Source organism: Panthera leo, chromosome B3 (genome assembly GCF_018350215.1).
Source record: "Panthera leo isolate Ple1 chromosome B3, P.leo_Ple1_pat1.1, whole genome shotgun sequence".
Lineage (NCBI taxonomy): Eukaryota > Metazoa > Chordata > Mammalia > Carnivora > Felidae > Panthera > Panthera leo.
The window spans coordinates 86428070-86447022 of record NC_056684.1 but is presented as its reverse complement, the minus strand read 5'-3'; the positions used below and the strand labels follow the sequence as shown (position 1 = coordinate 86447022).

The window sequence follows — 18953 nt, the reverse complement described above, 5'->3', positions numbered from 1 at the left end:
ATGCTACCTTTCTAAAGCCACACTGACTTCTTCCCACCCTACCTCACCCTAAGCCTGTCCTTAACCCCTTGCAACCACAAATCTGTTCTCCATTCCTATAGTTTTGTCCTTCTAAGAATGTTGTATAAATGTAATTATACAGTCTCTAATGTTTAGAGATTGTTTCTTCTGGGTTGTTGTTGTTGTTGTTGTTTTTTTTGTGTGTGGTTTTTGTTTGTTTGTTGGGAAGTTTGTTATTGTTTCTGTTGTTGTTGCTGTTTTTCAGGGAGTTTGTTATTGTTGCTGTTGTTGCTGTTGCTTGCCTCAGCATAATTTTCTGGAGATCCATCCAAGTTGTTGTAAGTATCTTTCTTTTTATTGCTGATTAATATATCTATTTACCCCATGAAGGACATCTGGGTTCTTTCTAGTTTGGATTATTAAATAATAAAATCTGCTATGAACATTCATCTCAGGTTTTTGTTTGAATGTAAGTTTTCATTTCTGTGGATGAATGTACTGCTTTGCCTGTACCCCACAAATTTTCACATGTATTTTTAAACTTGGTTCAATGTCTTTTTTTCCCTGAGACTTCCTTATTGATCCATGGATTATTTGAAACTGCATTGTTGGGGCACCTGGGTGGCTCAGTTGGTTGAGGTCCAACTTTGGCTCAGGTCATGATCTTGCCCTTCATGAGTTTGAGCCCTGCATCCGGCTCTGTGCCAACAGCTCATAGCCTGGAGCTTGCTTCAGATTCTGTGTCTCCTTCTCTCTCTGTCCCTCCCCTGCTCACACTCTGTCTTTCTCTCCCTCTCAAAAATAAATAAACATTAACAAAAACTGCATTGTTTAGCTTCCAAGCGTTTGGAGATTTTCCTATTATCGTTCTGGTATTAATTGTTAGTTTTACTCCATTATGGTCAGAGAATAACACTCTGTATGATTTCAATTCTTTTAAGTTTATTGAAGTTCACTTCTATGGTCAAGATATGGTCTTAGTATATGTTCCATTGACAATTGACAAGAATATGAATTTTGTTATTGTTGGGTGAAGTGTTATATGAACATCAATTAGATTCTGAAAGTTGATGGTGTTGAGTTCTTCTCGGGGAATTTCTGTCTAATTTTTCTATTAGTTGTTAAAAGAGGGATGTTGAAGTCTTCAACTATAATTGTAGATTTTCCTATTTCTCCTTTCAGTTTTTATCTGTCTTTCAGCTCTGTTATTTGGTGCATACACATTGAGGATTGCTTTGTTTTCCTGGTGAATTGGCCCTTTTACCATATTGGAATCTCCTCTATGTCTCTGGTAATTTTCTCTGTTCTGAAGTCCACTTTATCTGAACTTAATAGAGCCACTCCTGATTTCTTTTAGTTAATGTTTGCATGATATGTTTTTTTCATCTTTTATTTTCAACCTGCCTATATCATTATATCAGAAGTAAGTCTCTTGTAGACAAAATATAGTTTGGCTATGTATTTAATTACTTGCCAATCTCTGTCTTTCAATTGGTGTATTTAATCCATTTATATTTAATGTAGTTATTAATATGTTAGAATTTGAAGCTATCAGTTTATTTTTTGTTTTCTTTTTTCTGTTTTTGTTTCTCTGTTTTTTACCAGCCTTCCTATGAGTTTACAGATTTTATAATTCTATTGTGATTTATCTATAGTGTTTTGAGTGAATCTGCTTGTATGGCTTTTTTAGTCACTATCCTAGGCATTATATTATATATACTTAACTTATATATACCAAGTCTACTGATATTGTCAATTAGAGTGAAGCATAGAAACTTTACCTCTTTTTATGTCTTTTTACCATCTCCTATTTATAATTGTCTTACATTAAATTAAATTTCCTCTACATACATTTAGAATCACATTAGACAGTGTAGAGCCTGTCTAATGTTTAGCATGAAATATCAAACAGAGGAGAAGGCAAGTCTGTTGTATTTAGCCACAGTTTTTGTTTATTGTGTTCTTCCCTCCTGGTGTCCTTTTTTCTAATCATTTCCTTTCTGTTTAGAGAACTTTTTTAGCCATTCTGTAGGGTAGGACAGCCAGTGACAAATTCTCTGAGAATGCCTTGATTTCCCCTTCAATTCCTGAAGAATAATTTCACTGGACATAGAATTCTGGGTACAAAATGCTTTGCTTTCAGCACTTGAAAAATATTGTGCCCATTCCTTCTGGCCTCCATGATTTCTAACAAGTAATCAATTGTCATTCAAGTTGTTTTCCTCTATAGGTAACACTTGTTTCTCTCTCACTGCTTTAAAGGTTTTGTTGGTTTTTTTAATTTTTTTTTTTTTGAAAGAGAGAGAGACAGACAGACAGACAGATCATGAGTCAGGGAGGGGCAGAGAGAGAGGGAGACACAGAATATGAAGCAGGCTCCAGGCTCCGAGCTGTCAGCGCAGAGCCCAACACGGGGCTCAAACTCACGGACAGCGAGATCAGGATCTGAGCCAAAGTTGGACACTCAACCAACTGAGCCACCCAGGTGCCCCTATTGTTTTTTTTCATTTTCAGAAGTTTGACAATTATATTTTGGTGTGGATCCTTTGGGTTTCTTTGGTTTGGGGGTTACTCAGCTTCCAGGACCTTGATGACATAAAGTTAGATCTTTTGTGATAGTCTCATAGGTCCTGAAGTTAGGTACACTTTCTTCTCAGTCTATTGTCTCTCTGTTGTTCAGATTGAGTAAGTTGATTGTTCCACCTTCAAATTCACTGATTCTTTCCTCTGTCCTCTCCATTCAGTTGTTTAGCTATCAACTGGGGCTTTATTTCAGTTATTGTGTTTCCAGTTCTAAAATTTTCCTTTGGTTCCTCTTTACATCTTTGATTTCTTTAATGAGACTTTCTATTTTTCCGTCAACTCTTTCTACTTTTTCATTTTTTCAAATGTGCTCATATTTACTCACTGAAGCCTTCTTTTTGAGGGCCACTTTATTCTAACATCTGTTATTTCAGTGCTGGCATCTGTTATCTTTTTTTCTTTCAAGTTAAGATATTCCTGGTTCTTAGTATGACAAGTGATTTTCTACTGAAACTTGGACATTTGGGTATGTGTTCTGAGACTCTGGATCTCATTTAAACTTCCTATTTTAGCTGGCTTCCTATGGCATTGCTCTAGTAGGTGTTGTTGGGGGAGGGCACAGGTTCCAACTTGGTCTCTGTTGACACCAGGGGTGCAGGCTTCCTTATTATTGCTGGGTGGGAGTAGGAGTTCTGGCTCCCACTAGGCCTCTGCTGATACCATTCTAGTTATAAGGGATAGGGGTATCTCATTACTGTTCCCCACATGGCCCCAGTGATACAGGGAAAGTGGAGAGGGCAGCCTCTTCACTGCAGAGCAGTGTTCAAAGTCCTGACTTTCCACTGACACCACCTCAGTGGGGAGAAAAGTTGGGGTAACTTGTTATAGCTTAGTGAGATTGAAAGGCCAGGATCCCCATTCGGCCTTGGCTGGTATAGGTGGGGATGGGTTCATAGGCTTTTTTTCTGCTGTTTCTGGCTAGAGGAGCACAGTTATTGTCTAAAAGTTATGTCTTTCTAGGCTGCCCCTTTCTTGATCCCTTGGCTAACGAGAGCTGGCTTTTGCTGGAGCTTTTACTGCATCCACTGGCATTCCTATTTTGCCAGCATCCTTATATCCAAGTCTGGAGGATATAAGGCAAAAAGAAAGCCCTAGAAAGCATCACTATGTGATTCCTCAGAACCTGAAGTTCCTAGCCAGTCTGTCTTCCTCTCTCCACCTTTTGGAGTATTCTCATGTTTGTCTTATGCCTAGTGCACTTAGTTGTACAGGAGAAATAGGAGAAAGTACATCTATTTCATCTTCCCTGAAGTGGAAGTAGGCATAGATTTTATGATATAACATTTGTGAGCTACACATAATTTGTTCATAAAAGATCTTGGAACATGAATTCTTTCTTACCTAGGTCACGTGAAGCCATTTTTCTTTGTGCTTTGTGGCAAAAAGCAACTATACATGAAAGAAGCAAGGATGGGCTGGCTCCTTCATTCTCAATTAATGTCCAGAAGGTAGTCTCTGAACTCCAGTCTCATATAATTAGAATGTATGTTGTGAGTGATTGATGCCTCAGTAAAACAAACACAGGGCCATATAACATTGCTATTCCTCCTACAATGGTATATACATACTGTTTAGGCCAGTGGTTCTCAACGTGGGAGGCATGGTGCCTTACTCTCCAGGGTCTCATTTGGCAATATATAGATACTATGACTATCATGACTTGGGCAGGGGATGGGGAAGGGAAGCAAAAGGATTGTGCTACTGGCATCTAGTGGGTAGAAGCCAGGGATAATCCTTAACAACCTACAATTCACAGAACAGCCACCCACAGCAAAGAATTATTTACTCCAAAATGTCACTAGTGCCAAGGATGAGAAAACTTGACAGCTAAGTTAACCTTCAGGTATTCTGTGCAACTTTTGGCCTATGTAATTGTGAAACTCTGAATGCTAGGTCTGGAATGGCCTTGCCCAAGCTCTAAACAGAGACAACACACTCTGCCAAGACTGTCTTTTCCTCTGGCTTTCCCTCTGAGAATTGCTGTGTGACTCCAAATTAAGATGTCTAAAGTGAAGAACCATATTCCTTGCTCATCCTCGAAAGTATGTTATTTACATAAATTACAAATGTTTAAAACAAATGTCCTTATTCTCATCTTATGAATTTTTAAAATCAGAATTTAGACATCACTTTTACATTTGCATTGTTATTACTATCCATCACCTACGTAACCAGCCACAGCCATTTCTCACCCTAATAAAACTTTTGAAAGCACTTTGATTCAAAATAATGCAAGGCTCTGTCTTCTGGAATTGTTTGCGTGGAAAGGCAAAACTTCAAAAGCAAGAATGAAATCGCCAAAGCACTAAAAAAATCACAAAAGCACTAAAAATCAATGTAATGGAAAGCAGGGATGAGACTGGGGCACTTGCTACTGGCTAAGTCCTATAATACAGTGTCAGCACCCCTTGCTCCTAAACTCTGATGCTCCAGGCCACTCTCCTACATTAAACAATTCAGGTAACTGAAAGCACCAAAAAAGGATACACAAGATAAATGGAATACCACAAAGAACAGAACTTACTGTCCCAGTATTCATTCGTCATTTGATACTCTTTCTTCTTATATTTTATTCCATTTGAACCCTTCAAAATGTACTCTATCTTATGGCCTGAAAGTAACTTTTCCCAACTGTACGGGACCTCTGAGCCAGTTTCTAATATGGGCCCCTCTTTATGTCAAGTACCTTGACTAATGTCACGGAGTTACTTCTTATGGGGGCAGACACTGAGAACTTATTTGTCTTTTATTAAGGTTCTCCAGTGCACATCCCTGATTCTTTTTTCTGTGAGACCCACACAAAACCCAATTAGAAATCCCCAAGCAGCTACGCTGATCTTGTTGAGTAACTGTGAGGAGATGTGGGTCTTAGTTGAAAACATTTGTCCTACTCTGCTGACAAATGTTAGGTCAAAGACGACACTGAGGACTCTTGTCCTTACATGTTTTTGTTCCCTAATAGGCTTTATGATCACATTCTTTAAATGACAGCCAGAGTGTATTTTGGTACTGAAACTATTTTAAAGACACAATGTGGCAGCAGTATTCTGTGTACAAATAACAGGTCTGGCACTGCAGCCAAGAACAGTAACGGAATCTTCTTCCCTCTTACAGTCATCCTCATTGCCATTCTCAAAAAAAAAAAAAAAAAAAAAAAGTCTCTTTTTTCTTTTTTTCCTCCCCTCCCCTCCACTCCCCCCCCCCTTTTCCCTCCCTCCCACCCCCCTCTGTCTTTCTGTGGGACTCAGATTCCCTTGTTATTATTTTTGCTTTGAATGTCTCTGCCAGAGTAAAGTCTATATAATGGACAAAATATCTTAACCTATGACCCTATTTGGCTTTGCTCCCTCCTGGGGACATATCACAATCAACAAACGGACAGTTCTGGCATGCTTCGAGTCCAGTGTCTGGGGTGTGACCACCTGGGGTAGAATCCCAGCTCTGCCATTCCTTAGTTTGGGACAACTGAGACAGTCCTTTAACATCACTAAAGCTAGGAAGCCTCTTATGTAAAATAGGGCTCTTATGGGGATCCACCTGATGAGGTTGTCAAGGCAAAATGCACACAAACTCTGTCTCCTTTTGCCTGGCACACAAGAATCACTAATAATCTCTTTAATTGGCTAGTAAATTTTTAAAAATATTTTGAGAGTGATTGTCACTAAAAAAAACAACACAGAACTCTTACTAATTCAACTTCTTAGTAGTAATGCATTGATGTGCTCTGGATAAACATTCACTGCTAATGCTAAGCCGTAACAGAAAAAGCCTGAGTTTTTCATATAAAACATCTGTTATTTCAATACTAAATAATCACAAAGACTTTGAAAGGTTACCAGTGATGTATTACTCAGGTCTACAGCTAATCTTTGAACTAATTTTTGAAATAGCCTCTCAATTTCTCCCACTGAAAAGACTGTACCCTCCCGCAATGAAATATTAAAAAATTCAAATTCGAAATTCAAAGCACTTGCATTAACACCCCAGTGTTTAGTCTAGCTTGTCTTGCTTATACCATACCACACGCACTTAAATCTATAATGAACGTCTCCTGAAGCAGCATTTACCCAGAAGAAATACTACCCTGCGGCTGGTTCACCTACTTCCATTTTCATGTCGTAGTGCTGGCCGAGGACACTCTGTATGAGCTCTTTGATGGTCCGGTCGGAGGCCAGCTGGGCCTCAGACTGCAGTGAGGCGATGACCTCCTCAATGCACGTCGGGATCACTCGCACCTGCTGCAGGGCCTCCAGCGAATGGCTGGGCGCGATCCTCTCCCGCTGGCTTTTGGACACTGGCCGCGCGCCTTCCCGCGGCAGGCTGACGGAGCCCTCGCCCAAGGACGGGGTGCGACTCCTGGCTCTCCACAGCAGGCTGCACGCCTCTGCGTCCTCCTCCTGGCTGGAAATGGAGCTGCCCTTCCTCGGCTTGGCCAAGAGGGCCTCTGCGAGCGGAGCGGTCTCCCGTTTCGCGTCGCCCTCTCGGGCCGGGTGCAGGACGGGCTTGGAGGCCGTGGGCCGCGGGCTCCTTGGACCCCGGCGCGGCCCGGGCCTCTCCCTGGGCGCGGGCGGCGGCATCAGGACCACCGGTCTGGACGTGCCGGCCCTGGAGGCGATGACCGGCGGCTTCTTCTGGGGCCGGTGCCGGAGGAACGCGGAGCTCCGCAAATAGAAGTCCTGGGGGCGAAACGGCCGGGTCTTCCCGGGAGTGGCCGCCTCGCTGGGGCCCCGGGGCCGCGCTGCGCCTCGGGGCGCCTGCTGTGGGAGGGCCGCAGCGGGGGTCGTAGGGCTTTTAGCTCGAAGGGTCCCTGATGGCTTTGGGGGTCCAGCGCAGGAAGCGCTGCCCTTCTCCCCAGGACGCGCAGGGCCGGGGACCTGGAGGCCCAATACTGGGCCTTCATCCACAGCAGGCTTGGAGGCCAACTTCTGCTTGAATCGGAGAAAGTCCTTTTTAGTTTCCTGGCGAATCTTCTCAAGCTCTTTAAAGATGTATGATTCTTCTTTGTATTTCAATCCAAAATGCTTTGAAATTGCAGACATCTTGACTATCTGTCCTGTGAAATAACAATATATTGTATCATATATATATGTATATAGTATGACCCTATTGTATGACCATATATATATGGTATATATATATATATATATATATATATATGGTATATATATATATATATATATATATATATATATATATATATATATAAAACAAAACTCACGTTGATATATGCAAGACCAGCTCAAAAACCCTCTCATGGTAGAATACTTGCTGTGCTCCAGAGGCACAAGTGGGCAGTATTAGTTTATATCATTTTAAATCCAACTATTGGCCTTTTCAAAGGAACCATGAAAAACCTTTAGAGCAGTTAACTTTTTTACAGTGGAATTTCTGAAATGCCTATTGGATTTATTTTAACAATTCTTTAGACTATAATATAATGTCCCAATTCCAGACAAGGGAGACAGGCATCTAAAGAAACCCTGCTAAGAAAGAATAGAGGTCATCAACTGAGGCATGGATCTAGCCCACAAACATATTTTTCAATTGCTCCAAGTTTTTCAAAATTATTAATTTGTACCAACAATTTTAAGTTGAGAGATTTTCATATGAAATTCCAGATTTGCAGTTTGGAGTGAAGGGGTGGGGGGTAGGGAATGAAGACTCTGGCAGCGCAAGGTCCAAATCCCTACTCCTGAGGAAAGATGGCAGTTTCCTCTTCCTTCTCCAACTAACTGGCCCTGAGTGTCTCCATCCCATACCCAGCCCATTTCCCTCAATATGTCTCCTGAACTACAGTGAACTGTATGAAGGAAGAGAGGTGATCAGCCACAAGGTAGGCTGTAGCAGGATCATGAGGCCTTGAATGCCAAGTGTTTGTACTTCTGTTGGCTACTGAAAACCATTCAAAAACTTTTAACAGAAAAGTGGCTTGATAGGATCTGCTGCTTGGGCAATATTGAGTGAGAGAAATAATAAAGGGAGAGAGGCAAATAAGAACCTGCACAGCTTGAGCATAAGGCCTGGCCTTGGTAGCTAGCAGCGTGAAAAGAGAGACATAACAAGGTAAAACTGATGGGATCTAGCCAATGAGAAGGAATGAATAGGAGCAATTAAAGATCCTTCCTAAAATAAGAACTTTGAATCATCTTGATGAAGTCTGGGTCATAGCCAAGTACACAATAAAGCTTCTGCTATTCAGTAACTTGTACACTTAAAGATGGTTAAGATGGTAAATTTTATGTGTATTTATTATCACAATTAAAAAAAAAAAAAACAACCCTGCTATTCAACAGGGCCAGTTCATGTATGATCATAAGTGGATTTTCAGATCCTGAGAGCTCTGAGGTCATTAACAAAAGCCAGGCTAACAAGAAGTGTAAACAGAAAAGGGCCCAACGACAGACTCTGGGGCACACGCATCTGTGGGAGGTGGGATGAGCAGGAGCAACAGAGAGGAAAATGGGGAGAACAAAGTTCACAGAAGCCAACAAGAGGAGAGTTTTAAGAAATAAGGGTAAAATACGAAATGATGAAATAATAATAATAATGAAAACAAAAGCAGAAAAAAATGAATTGAAAAAACTAATTTGTTTTAGTTAATTTGCCTAAGGCCAAGGCTCTTTGGGAAAAAAATACTAAAGCAGAAACATCTCTGGAATATCATCATGATTTGCAAATATGATTGTCTACCTGGAAGATCTAAACATCAAAGAACTATTTAGAATTACAATAGATTTCTGCAAGGCATTTAAACTTTTTTAAATTTTATACAAAACCCAATTAACTTCCTTTATACCAAAATGATCCATTCAAAAACATAGTGATAAAATTCCATTTGTGTTTTTTTTAAAGAGTATCTAGCAATGAACATAACAAGAAATGTGCTGAAACTGCATGAATACATTTTTAAATTTTTACTAAAGGGCACAGAAGAAAGATTCTACTAAATAGACAGTTACTGTCCCTTGGTGAAAAAATCAAATATTATAATTATATCAGATCTTCCCAAAATACTGTATTGGTTTAATGCCATCATAATCAAAATCTAAAAATTATATTTTTGAAATCTGAAAAATAATTCTGGGTTCATTTGAAATAACAAACAGGATAGACAGGCAAAGTTTTGAAAAAGAGAAATGAGGGAGCACTTTTCTAACAAGACAATTAAAACTTATACAGATATAAGAATTAAAACTGAAATACGACTGCTAGAATCATCAAGTAGACTGAGGAAAAGAATTAAAAACAGTAGGAGTTATAGTGTAAAGACAGCATTAAATTGTCAAGAAAAGAGTTATTCAGTGAACTGTGCTGAGGCAATTGGTTGATTATTGGGTGGGGGGGGGGGGGGGGGCGGGGATTATATCTCATTTTAAGCCACGTACCAAAATAAGATGGATTTAAGACTAAATGTAGAAAATATTTTCTTATTTTACTTTGCATTTCTTTTTTTTTAATGTTTTTATTTATTTATTTTTCAGAGAGAGAAAGCACAAGCAGGGAAGGGGCAGAGAGAGAGAGGGAGGGAGAGAGAGAGAGAGAGAGAGAGAGAGAGAGAGAGAGAGAGAGAGAAAGAGAGAGGAGGGAGACACAGACTCCACAGTAGGCTCCGGGCTCTGGGCTGTCAGCACAGAGCCCGACGCAGGGCTTGAACTCACAAACTGTGAGATCATGATCTGAGCCCAAGTTGGCCTCTTAACTGAGCCACCCAGGTGCCCCTGCATTTCTTTGCTTATCATCTTATCCACCTTCTTGATTGGGCTTACATTAATTCATAAAAACATTATCTTTATAATTAGATATCTTCATTTACCATGTATTATGGGCAATATGAACAAAACATCCTATCTAGCAAATATAGTCATGTTGCTTTTAATCTCTAATATCCGCTGTTGATTCTCAATCAGAAGACCCTGTTACATGGCAGAGGGCTCACCTCATCAACAGGCTTTCTTTCTCTACCCGTCTCCACCAATGCCTAGACCTCGAACAGTTCAGCTCTATCCATAACCAGATTTCACGTTAAAAAATGAAAATAGGGGCATCTGGGTGGCTCGGTCAATTAAGTGTCCAGCTCTTGATTTCAGCTCAGATCATGATCCCACAGTTTGTGAGATCCGCCCCACAGACCTGTCAGTGCGGAGCATGCTTGGGATTCTCCCTCTCTCTTTTTCTCTCAAAATAAATTAATAAACTTTTAAAATTTTTTAAAAGAAAGAAAAAGTGAAAATAATATGCTGTTGCCTCTTTCCTGTCCTATAGTATATGAATATTAGAAATGATTTCTAAAACCCTTAAGGAAGTTTCTCTTTTTAAAAAATGCTGCATAATCCTCCTCATAGTGTTTTGGCTATTATTGTTTGCACAGGTGGTAATATGCTCACACTGACACCATCTGCATTTCTTCCTACAAAAGACTGAAAGGCAGTAACTAGAAGAGAGCACAGAACAGAAGCACATTAATACCTGATGAGAATCTGACTTGACTCTCCCAATGCACTTCCCTTTTGTTTCTTAGTTCCTGTTTTGTATTCCCTTCCCAACTTCTCTCAGGCCCTTGGTTTACTATTGAAGTTTATCAAGTGTTCATTGTTTAACATTTCTCAGTACATTTCCTTGAATTCTTCATAGGAAAGTTGCTCTTCAAGTATAAAAATAAACCAATAGGATATAGAACTTCTAATTTGACAGTAACTTCTATTGTATTTTCAAGGTAGGTGGTATCGCAATGCTAAATGGGCCAGTCCATCAAAACTTGATGCCTTTCTTCTTCTCACCCACCCCTCAACATTACAAAATATGTGAAATAACTTTTAAACATCCAATCTCATGGGAAAATAACAGGTTCTCTTTTTCTTGGTAAGCAATTTATTGAAAGAAAGAGACTAGTTCTGGTTTGGAGATTCTCAAGGAAAAATAATGTAGCTGTCCCCAAAAACCAAAGTATTAATTTACATACGGTGCCAAGCCTGCTGCTCACAATCCAGGTTAAATTTACCTTACATTTTAAGATGGACAGAATGTGCTTGAAATCTTTGCAACCTGAGCGGTAATTTTACTCTCTGTTTCTTTCCCAATTATTGGAGCTCTGAGCCTTTTTCTTCTTCCTCTCCCAGGAGGTTCAGTGAGGGAGTCAGAAAGACCAAGAGCCAGCCTTTTTTCCTCAACCAAAGGTATGATCAGACATGAGAAAGCTCTCCAGCCAAAAATGGCTAAAGGCCCAAAGAGAGCTAACTAGTGAATTCTCTAGACTCTGGGACAGGTTGCTATCCAATTCTTGCAGGTATGGCAATTCCTCCGATCAGAACAGAAGATCCATACTCTGCTCTAGACTTCAAATAAGGTAGAAATAAACAGAGAAGACCACCAGATAACTTGGTTCTAAGCTACATGGAACCACCTCACACAGGGAAAGGAATCCTTCATATGTTAGACCTAGTTCATCAGATTATTATATTGAGAATAGAGCCAAAGCACCAGCTGCTTATGCGGAGCCTTGACCTCTTCTACATATGGTCATGGATACATCAGTGGGAGGAGTGACACATTAAGGACAAGATTTAGGTTCTCTTGGGTCCATGGCCAAATATTATCACAATTCACTTCCTAAATTTCATATCAATATCAACTTCCAATGCACAACATTAGAGTTCCAAAAGAAACATCTAAGTCCAAGGATAGTCTATCACATCTGGTAAAATCTTCACATTGCAAGGAAAATAAAAATATTCTGAAAACAATTATTTGATTTTGAAGTATCAGTGGTAGAAGTGAGATCTGTTTATGCATTGATTATAATTTATGAAAAAGCTTAATAGAAAATATACAATTATTGTAACAAATTTGCTAAGAAAATAAGATAATGGTATTTTTTCTATTTTTGAAACTTTCTATAATATTTGTTTTGCTGCCCTGAATCTTAATAATATCAATAATGGTAACTCACACTTATATTGTGCTGGTTAAAAATGATACAGGAAATAGAGACAAGCTCACAAAAAGCTTTTTTTCTAAACTATTCAGAAGCCTATAGAAATTTCAATGTCTCTAAAAAACTTACTCTACTGTTATAACTAGTACCTAGAATATGCCCATAACCTTTGTGATATACATATATACACACAAACATAAATACAGAACAGGCAATGGAGCAACAAAACATTCTCCCTGCCTTTTTCTTCTCCCATGTTCTGTCTTTCTTTCCTGAACTTCCTTCATCAAATTTGCTTAAATAGCCAAAATAGGAAAGCAAAAGAGTTGTATTATTATCATAATGCTTTTGACATATGAAATGTTGCATGGTCTCAATTTCAAAAGCAATTTATTGGAGTTCCACATCTACATCCACAGAAAATCCCCTACTAATAACAGAGTTGATAAACTCTGGGGAAAATATAAAAAACAAGTACCTGAGGATTCTTAGAAATAAACAAAAGTAGGACTGGGGAGCAGAGTAGAAATTTGTGGAAACACTGGCCTAGAGGTAAGTTTCCAAGTTTATTGTGGCCTTTCCCTAAATGCCATCCATCCTGTAAAATGGCATAGTGCAGGTGGCAAAAACTTTGATAGAAAGCCCTTCATCATTATGGCCAGAAGAATCAGAGAAAAGAGCCCTGGCAACAACCACCACTGAAGGGAAAGGGAAAAAAAATCCCAAAGGAGAGAAAGCCAGAGAAGGTAATCCCCTAATTCTGTGTCTAAACCCCATCCAAGTCTAGACTGACCTCTGAACTGTGCATATGTGGAACAAACTCAAAGCAACACAACAAAGGCTTAAAGAGCTGAAGTGAGATTTAGCTGAACTTAACTTCCAATCACAAAGAGTAAGATAGAGCTTACAGTGAGTGCAACCTGGTGAATTGCCTGCCAAATGAAAAACATCAACATTCTTCAAAGGCATAAAACAGAACCCAGAATCCACACAATAAAATATTAACAATATCCAGGATATAATTTAAAAAGTCCTCGGCATAAAAAGATCCAGGAAAATGTGACTCATTCTCAAGGGCACAGATGTTAGTCCAGAGATGACACAGAAGTTGAAATTATTAAATGAGGACTTTAAGGCAAATATTATAACTATGCTCAGTGAAGTAAAGGGAGGTATACTAAAGATGAATAAAAAGACAGAAAATCTTAGAAATGAAAATAAATAGAAATTTTATTTCTGAAAAATATAATTCTTTCAATAAAAATTTGGCTAACAAAATGGAGGTGTCAGTGAATTGCAAGATAAATCAACAGAAATTATCCAGCATTTAAAAGAGAAAGAAAAAAGCTGGGGGAAGTGTCATGGGGAACAGCCTTAGAGCCTTGTGAAGCAGTATCACCAGCTATAACATATAGGTAAGCAGTATCACAAAAGGAGAGGGGAAAATGGGATGGAAAAAATACCTAAAGAAATAATGTCTTGGGGCGCCTGCGTGACTTAGTCAGTTAAGCGTCCTACTTCAGCTCAGGTCATGATCTCCCAGTTTGTGACTTCCAGCCCCGTGTTGGACTCTGTGCTGACAGCTCAGAGCCTGGAGCCTGCTTCGGATTCTGTGTCTCCCTCTCTCTCTGCCCCTCCCCCACTTGTGCTCTGTCTCTCTCCCTCTCTGTCTATCTCAAAAATAAATAAAACATTTAAAACTGTAAAAAAGAAGAAGAAAAAGAAGAAGAAGAAATAATGTCTCAAATATGAAGAGATATATAAATTTATGGAATCATGAAACTCAGCACATTCCAAGCAAGATAGAACCAAAGAAAACCACATGTAAGCTACTGGAAATCAAAGACGAAGATAAAATACTGAGAGCCTACAGAGAAAAACATTGTTTATAGGGAAACAATTCAAATGACCATAAACTTCCCATCAAAAACCACTGAAACTGGGCACCTGGGTGGCTTAGTGGGTTGAACATCCATTTCTTGATATAAGCTCAGGTTATGATCCCAGGGTTGTGGATCCTCACTGAGCGTGGAGACTGCTTGGGATTCTCTCTCTCCCCCTGCCCTTCTCCCATGCTTGCTCTCTCCCTCTCTCTCTCTCTCTCACATATACATATGTGTATATATATATATATATACGTATATATATATACGTATACGTATATATATATACGTATATATATATATACGTATATATATATATAGATATAATTTTAAAAAATTTAAAGGCAAAAAACAAAGAAACCAAAATAGTGAAAAAAGATTTATAATGCTAAAACAAAACAAAGAACTGTCAACACCAGATTATATATCTAGCAAGCATATTATTTAAAAAATGAAGGCAAACTAGGGCACATGGGTGGCTCAGGCATCTGATTTTGGCTCAGGTCATATTCTCACAGTTTGTGAGTTCAAGCCCCGCATCAGGCTCTCTGGTGTCAGCACAGAGCCTGCTTCAGATCCTCTGTCTCCCTCTCTCTCTCTCTGCCCCTCCCCCACTCACTCTCTCTTTCTCAAAAATAAACATTTTTTTAAAAATGAAGGCAAATTGGGGCGCCTGGGTGGCTCAGTCGGTTAAGCGTCCGACTTCGGCTCAGGTCATGATCTCACGGTCCATGAGTTCGAGCCCCGCGTCGGGTTCTGTGCTGACAGCTCAGAGCCTGGAGCCTGTTTCAGATTCTGTGTCTCCCTCTCTCTCTGCCCCTCCCCTGCTCATGCTCTGTCTCTCTCTGTCTCAAAAATAAATAAATGTTAAAAAAATTTTTTTTTAAATAAAAAAAAAATGAAGGCAAATTGAAGACATAATCAGATACAAGAAAACTAAAAGAATTACTTACCAGCAGACTATAAGAAATGCTAAAGAAATTTCTTCAGACTGATGGGAAATTGTACAAGAGGAAAATCTGAATCTTCAGGACTGAATGAAGGTCAGAACTGGCAAATATCTGGGTAAGTTTAAAAGGCCATTTTTTTAGTCTTTTTTTTTATTTAATTGTATGAAAATCCCATGGTATTGTTGGGGGGTTTGTATCTAGATGTAAAACATATAACAAGAACCAAAAAGACTAGGATGGGGTAGGTAAGGTAACTATGTTTGTAAGGGTTCTGCATTTTATGTGAACTAGTTCAGTATTAACTCTAGACTGTTAAATGTTAAGAATGTATATTGTAATTCTTGGAGAAATAGTTTTTTAAAATAATGCAAAGAAATCTAATGAAAAAGTCAATAGTAAAATGGAATACAAAATATATTATTAAATCTTAGAAAATATTTTAGACTAAATAATAGTGAAAATACAACATCAAAATGTATCAGGGGCAGCTAAAGTAGTGATCAAAAGGAAAAGTACAGCTTAAATGCTTAAATCAAAAAGAAGAAAGGGGGGCGCCTGGGTGGCGCAGTCGGTTAAGCGTCCGACTTCAGCCAGGTCACGATCTCGCGGTCCGTGAGTTCGAGCCCCGCGTCGGGCTCTGGGCTGATGGCTCAGAGCCTGGAGCCTGTTTCCGATTCTGTGTCTCCCTCTCTCTGCCCCTCCCCCGTTCATGCTCTGTCTGTCTCTGTCCCAAAAATAAATAAAAAACGTTGAAAAAAAAATTTAAAAAAAAAAAAAAAAAAAGAAGAAAGGTCTAAAATTAATAACCTAAGGTCCTACATTTAGAATCTAGAAAAAGAGGAGTAAAGTATATCCAAAATAAACAGAAGAATATAAGTATAAGGACATAAATCAGAAAAATACTTGAGAAAATTAACAAAACCAAGAGCTGGTTCTTTAATAACATCAACAAAATTCTGAAAACCCCTACCTAAACGGTTTAAGAATACATGAGAGAGAACAAAATCACCAATATCAAGAATAGAAAAGGGCTTTTCACTACAGGTCCTAAAGATAATAAGAAAATATGATAAACAACTTTATATCAACAAATTCAACAACTTAGATAAAATAATCAAATCCTTGAAAATTTCAATTTACCAAAATTAGCATAAGAAACAGAAAATCTTAATATTACTATATGAAATAAACTTATTCATTACCAAAAATCTTACCACAAATAAACCTCCAGGCACAGATGGTTCTCTCAAACACTCAAGAAAGAAACAACAGAAATATTTTCAGAAAACAGAGGATGAAGGAACTTATTTTCTGAGACTTACATAACCTAATACCAAACCTCACAAAAGCATTTATTAAAAGGAAAGTTATGTCACCAATATCCCTCATGAATATAGACACAAAAATCTTTAATAAAATATTAGCACATCATACCAAAAAATATATTTTTAAGTATAATATATTCTGATCATATAGTTTATCCCAAGGTTGAAAAATTTAACATTTGGCAATCAATATAGTTCACAGTATTAACAGAAAATGGAAGAAAAGAAAATATATGATCATTTCAATAGGTAGAGGAAAATTATTTGACAAAATCCAATACTCATGCATGATAATAATAAAGAAATAACTCTGGGCAAATATACTTCATAGGGAACACCTTCTATCTGATTAAGAGAATTTACAAAAACCTTACAGCTTAACATTATATTTTTCCTTTCCTACCGAAATTGAAAAGTAGGCAATAGTGCCTCAACTCTGACCACATCTATTCAACATTATGCTGGAGGTCCTAGCCATTGCAATATGGCGAGGAAAAGAAATTAAAGGAATCGATTAGAAAGGAAAAACAGTTCCTATTTGCAGATGACGTGATTTTTAGGTCAAAAATCCCAAAGAATCTACAAAACGATTACTAGTACTAATGAGTGACTTATCAAGATTATAAAATATGTTAACATACAAAATCAACTGTATTTTAATATGCCAACATCAAACAATGGGAAAATAATTTCCAAAAAGACATAAAATACTTGAGAATTAATCTAACAAAAGATGCCCAAAATCTCTACACTGAACTTTACAAAACATTGCTAAGAGAAATTAAAGACCTACATAAAACTCCAAACCATGTTTGTTAACTAGAAGACTCAACATTGTTTAAACATCTATAGATGTAGATTCATCTATACATCTATAGATGTATAGATTCTATGCAATCTGAATCAAAATTCCAGCAGACCTTTTTTTATAGAATAGCAAGCTGATTCTAAAATGCATGTACAAATTCAAATAACTTTAAGTAGTTAAAATGATATTTAAAAAAACTGGAGGACCTACACTACCCAATCTCAAAACTTACTATAAAGTACAGTAATCAAGGCAAAGGTCCTAGTAAACCATCATGCTGCATAAAGGAAGCCAGACACAAAACAGTATATCTTGTATGCTTCCATTTATATAAAATTCTAGAAAATGCAACTTATTCTGTGGTGTCACATAGTAGACCAGTAGTTGGTTGGGTGATGTAGGTGCAGCTGAGAACAGGGGTGGATACCAAAGGGAGCAGAGGAATGAAAAGATTCAGTTATAAGGAATTTAAGTTCAAATTTGGAAAAAAAAAAAAAGGTTTGGTAATCTTGATTGCAGTAATTGTTTCAGAGGTTATACACATCTGTCAAACTGTGCACCTGTACACTACACTGCAATACATTATACTACTATCTGTACATTCTGTGCAGTTTAGGAAATATAAATTATACCTTTATAAAGCTGTAAATAGGAAAAACCAATTTACTGAACTCTTACATTTGAATGTTGAATAATTAAAAGAACTATTGAACTCCTTTAAACTCCTGCTGTGGCAGTCAGCATAGTTTCACTGTGGATCTGTGGCCTTAGATGCTAGATAATCCTTGCATTAAGCCTACAGTGTCCCACAGCCCACCAGAGTTTTTGGGTCACACTCAAGAAACAGCTTACTATTCCCAAATGAGACGCGTTGACATCAGTGGGGGGGTTCACCTAATGGTGCTTAAGGTTTGTCCAAAACAACCAGCCCTTGTCAAGGGACATAGGAAAGGTCAGGGCGTTGGAAATTAAATTCCTTCCACTGTGACCTTACTCCCTCCCCACAGTCCCTGATTCCTCCCTGTCTTCTGCCTTCCTCACTCCTTTTCCTTTCCCTACAGCCCGGCCGTCACTATCTTTCCCTTCCACCAGGTTTTCACCCTTCCCGACAGCACCCCAACCCTATTCCTGCCCCAATCCCTTCTTCTACACCAGCCTTATTTTCTACCCTGATATTCTCAGAGATTAGTTTGGATTAAAGAGGCGGAAGGGGACACGATAGCTCCGCCCAAAAATCACAGCCTCTACTTCCCAGAGTCCCAGAGTAAGTCACCCGAGCCCGGTCCACCTCTCACCGGCCGGTGAGGACGCCCCTGCTCCCCTGCAGGTGGCGAGAAGTTTGGCACTGCCGCGGTGTATCCAACCGGCCTTCCTGGGGCGGAGCGGCCGGGTGGGCTCCGATAGCCCCTACGGGAAGGGAGACCGCGCTCCGTTGCTCGGCAACAATCCGCGCGTCCTACTCCGCACCGCAGC

At 38.8% G+C, this 18953-nt stretch overlaps 1 protein-coding gene across 4 annotated transcripts in view; it reads right to left on the bottom strand.

Annotated features, from left to right (window-relative positions):
- TTC6 (tetratricopeptide repeat domain 6) overlaps positions 1-18899 on the bottom strand; it is a 203360-nt gene extending 184461 nt beyond the window's left edge. For all 4 annotated transcript variants that reach the window (XM_042943017.1, XM_042943018.1, XM_042943019.1 and 1 more), the window contains exons 1-2: positions 18776-18899; positions 6687-7636 (exon numbers count right to left, since the gene is read on the bottom strand). In XM_042943017.1, coding sequence (XP_042798951.1) covers positions 6687-7622 — 936 coding nt within the window. In that variant the 5' untranslated portion in view covers positions 7623-7636; positions 18776-18899. The remainder of the gene's footprint in view (positions 1-6686; positions 7637-18775) is intronic.
- Positions 18900-18953: the final 54 nt, after the last annotated feature.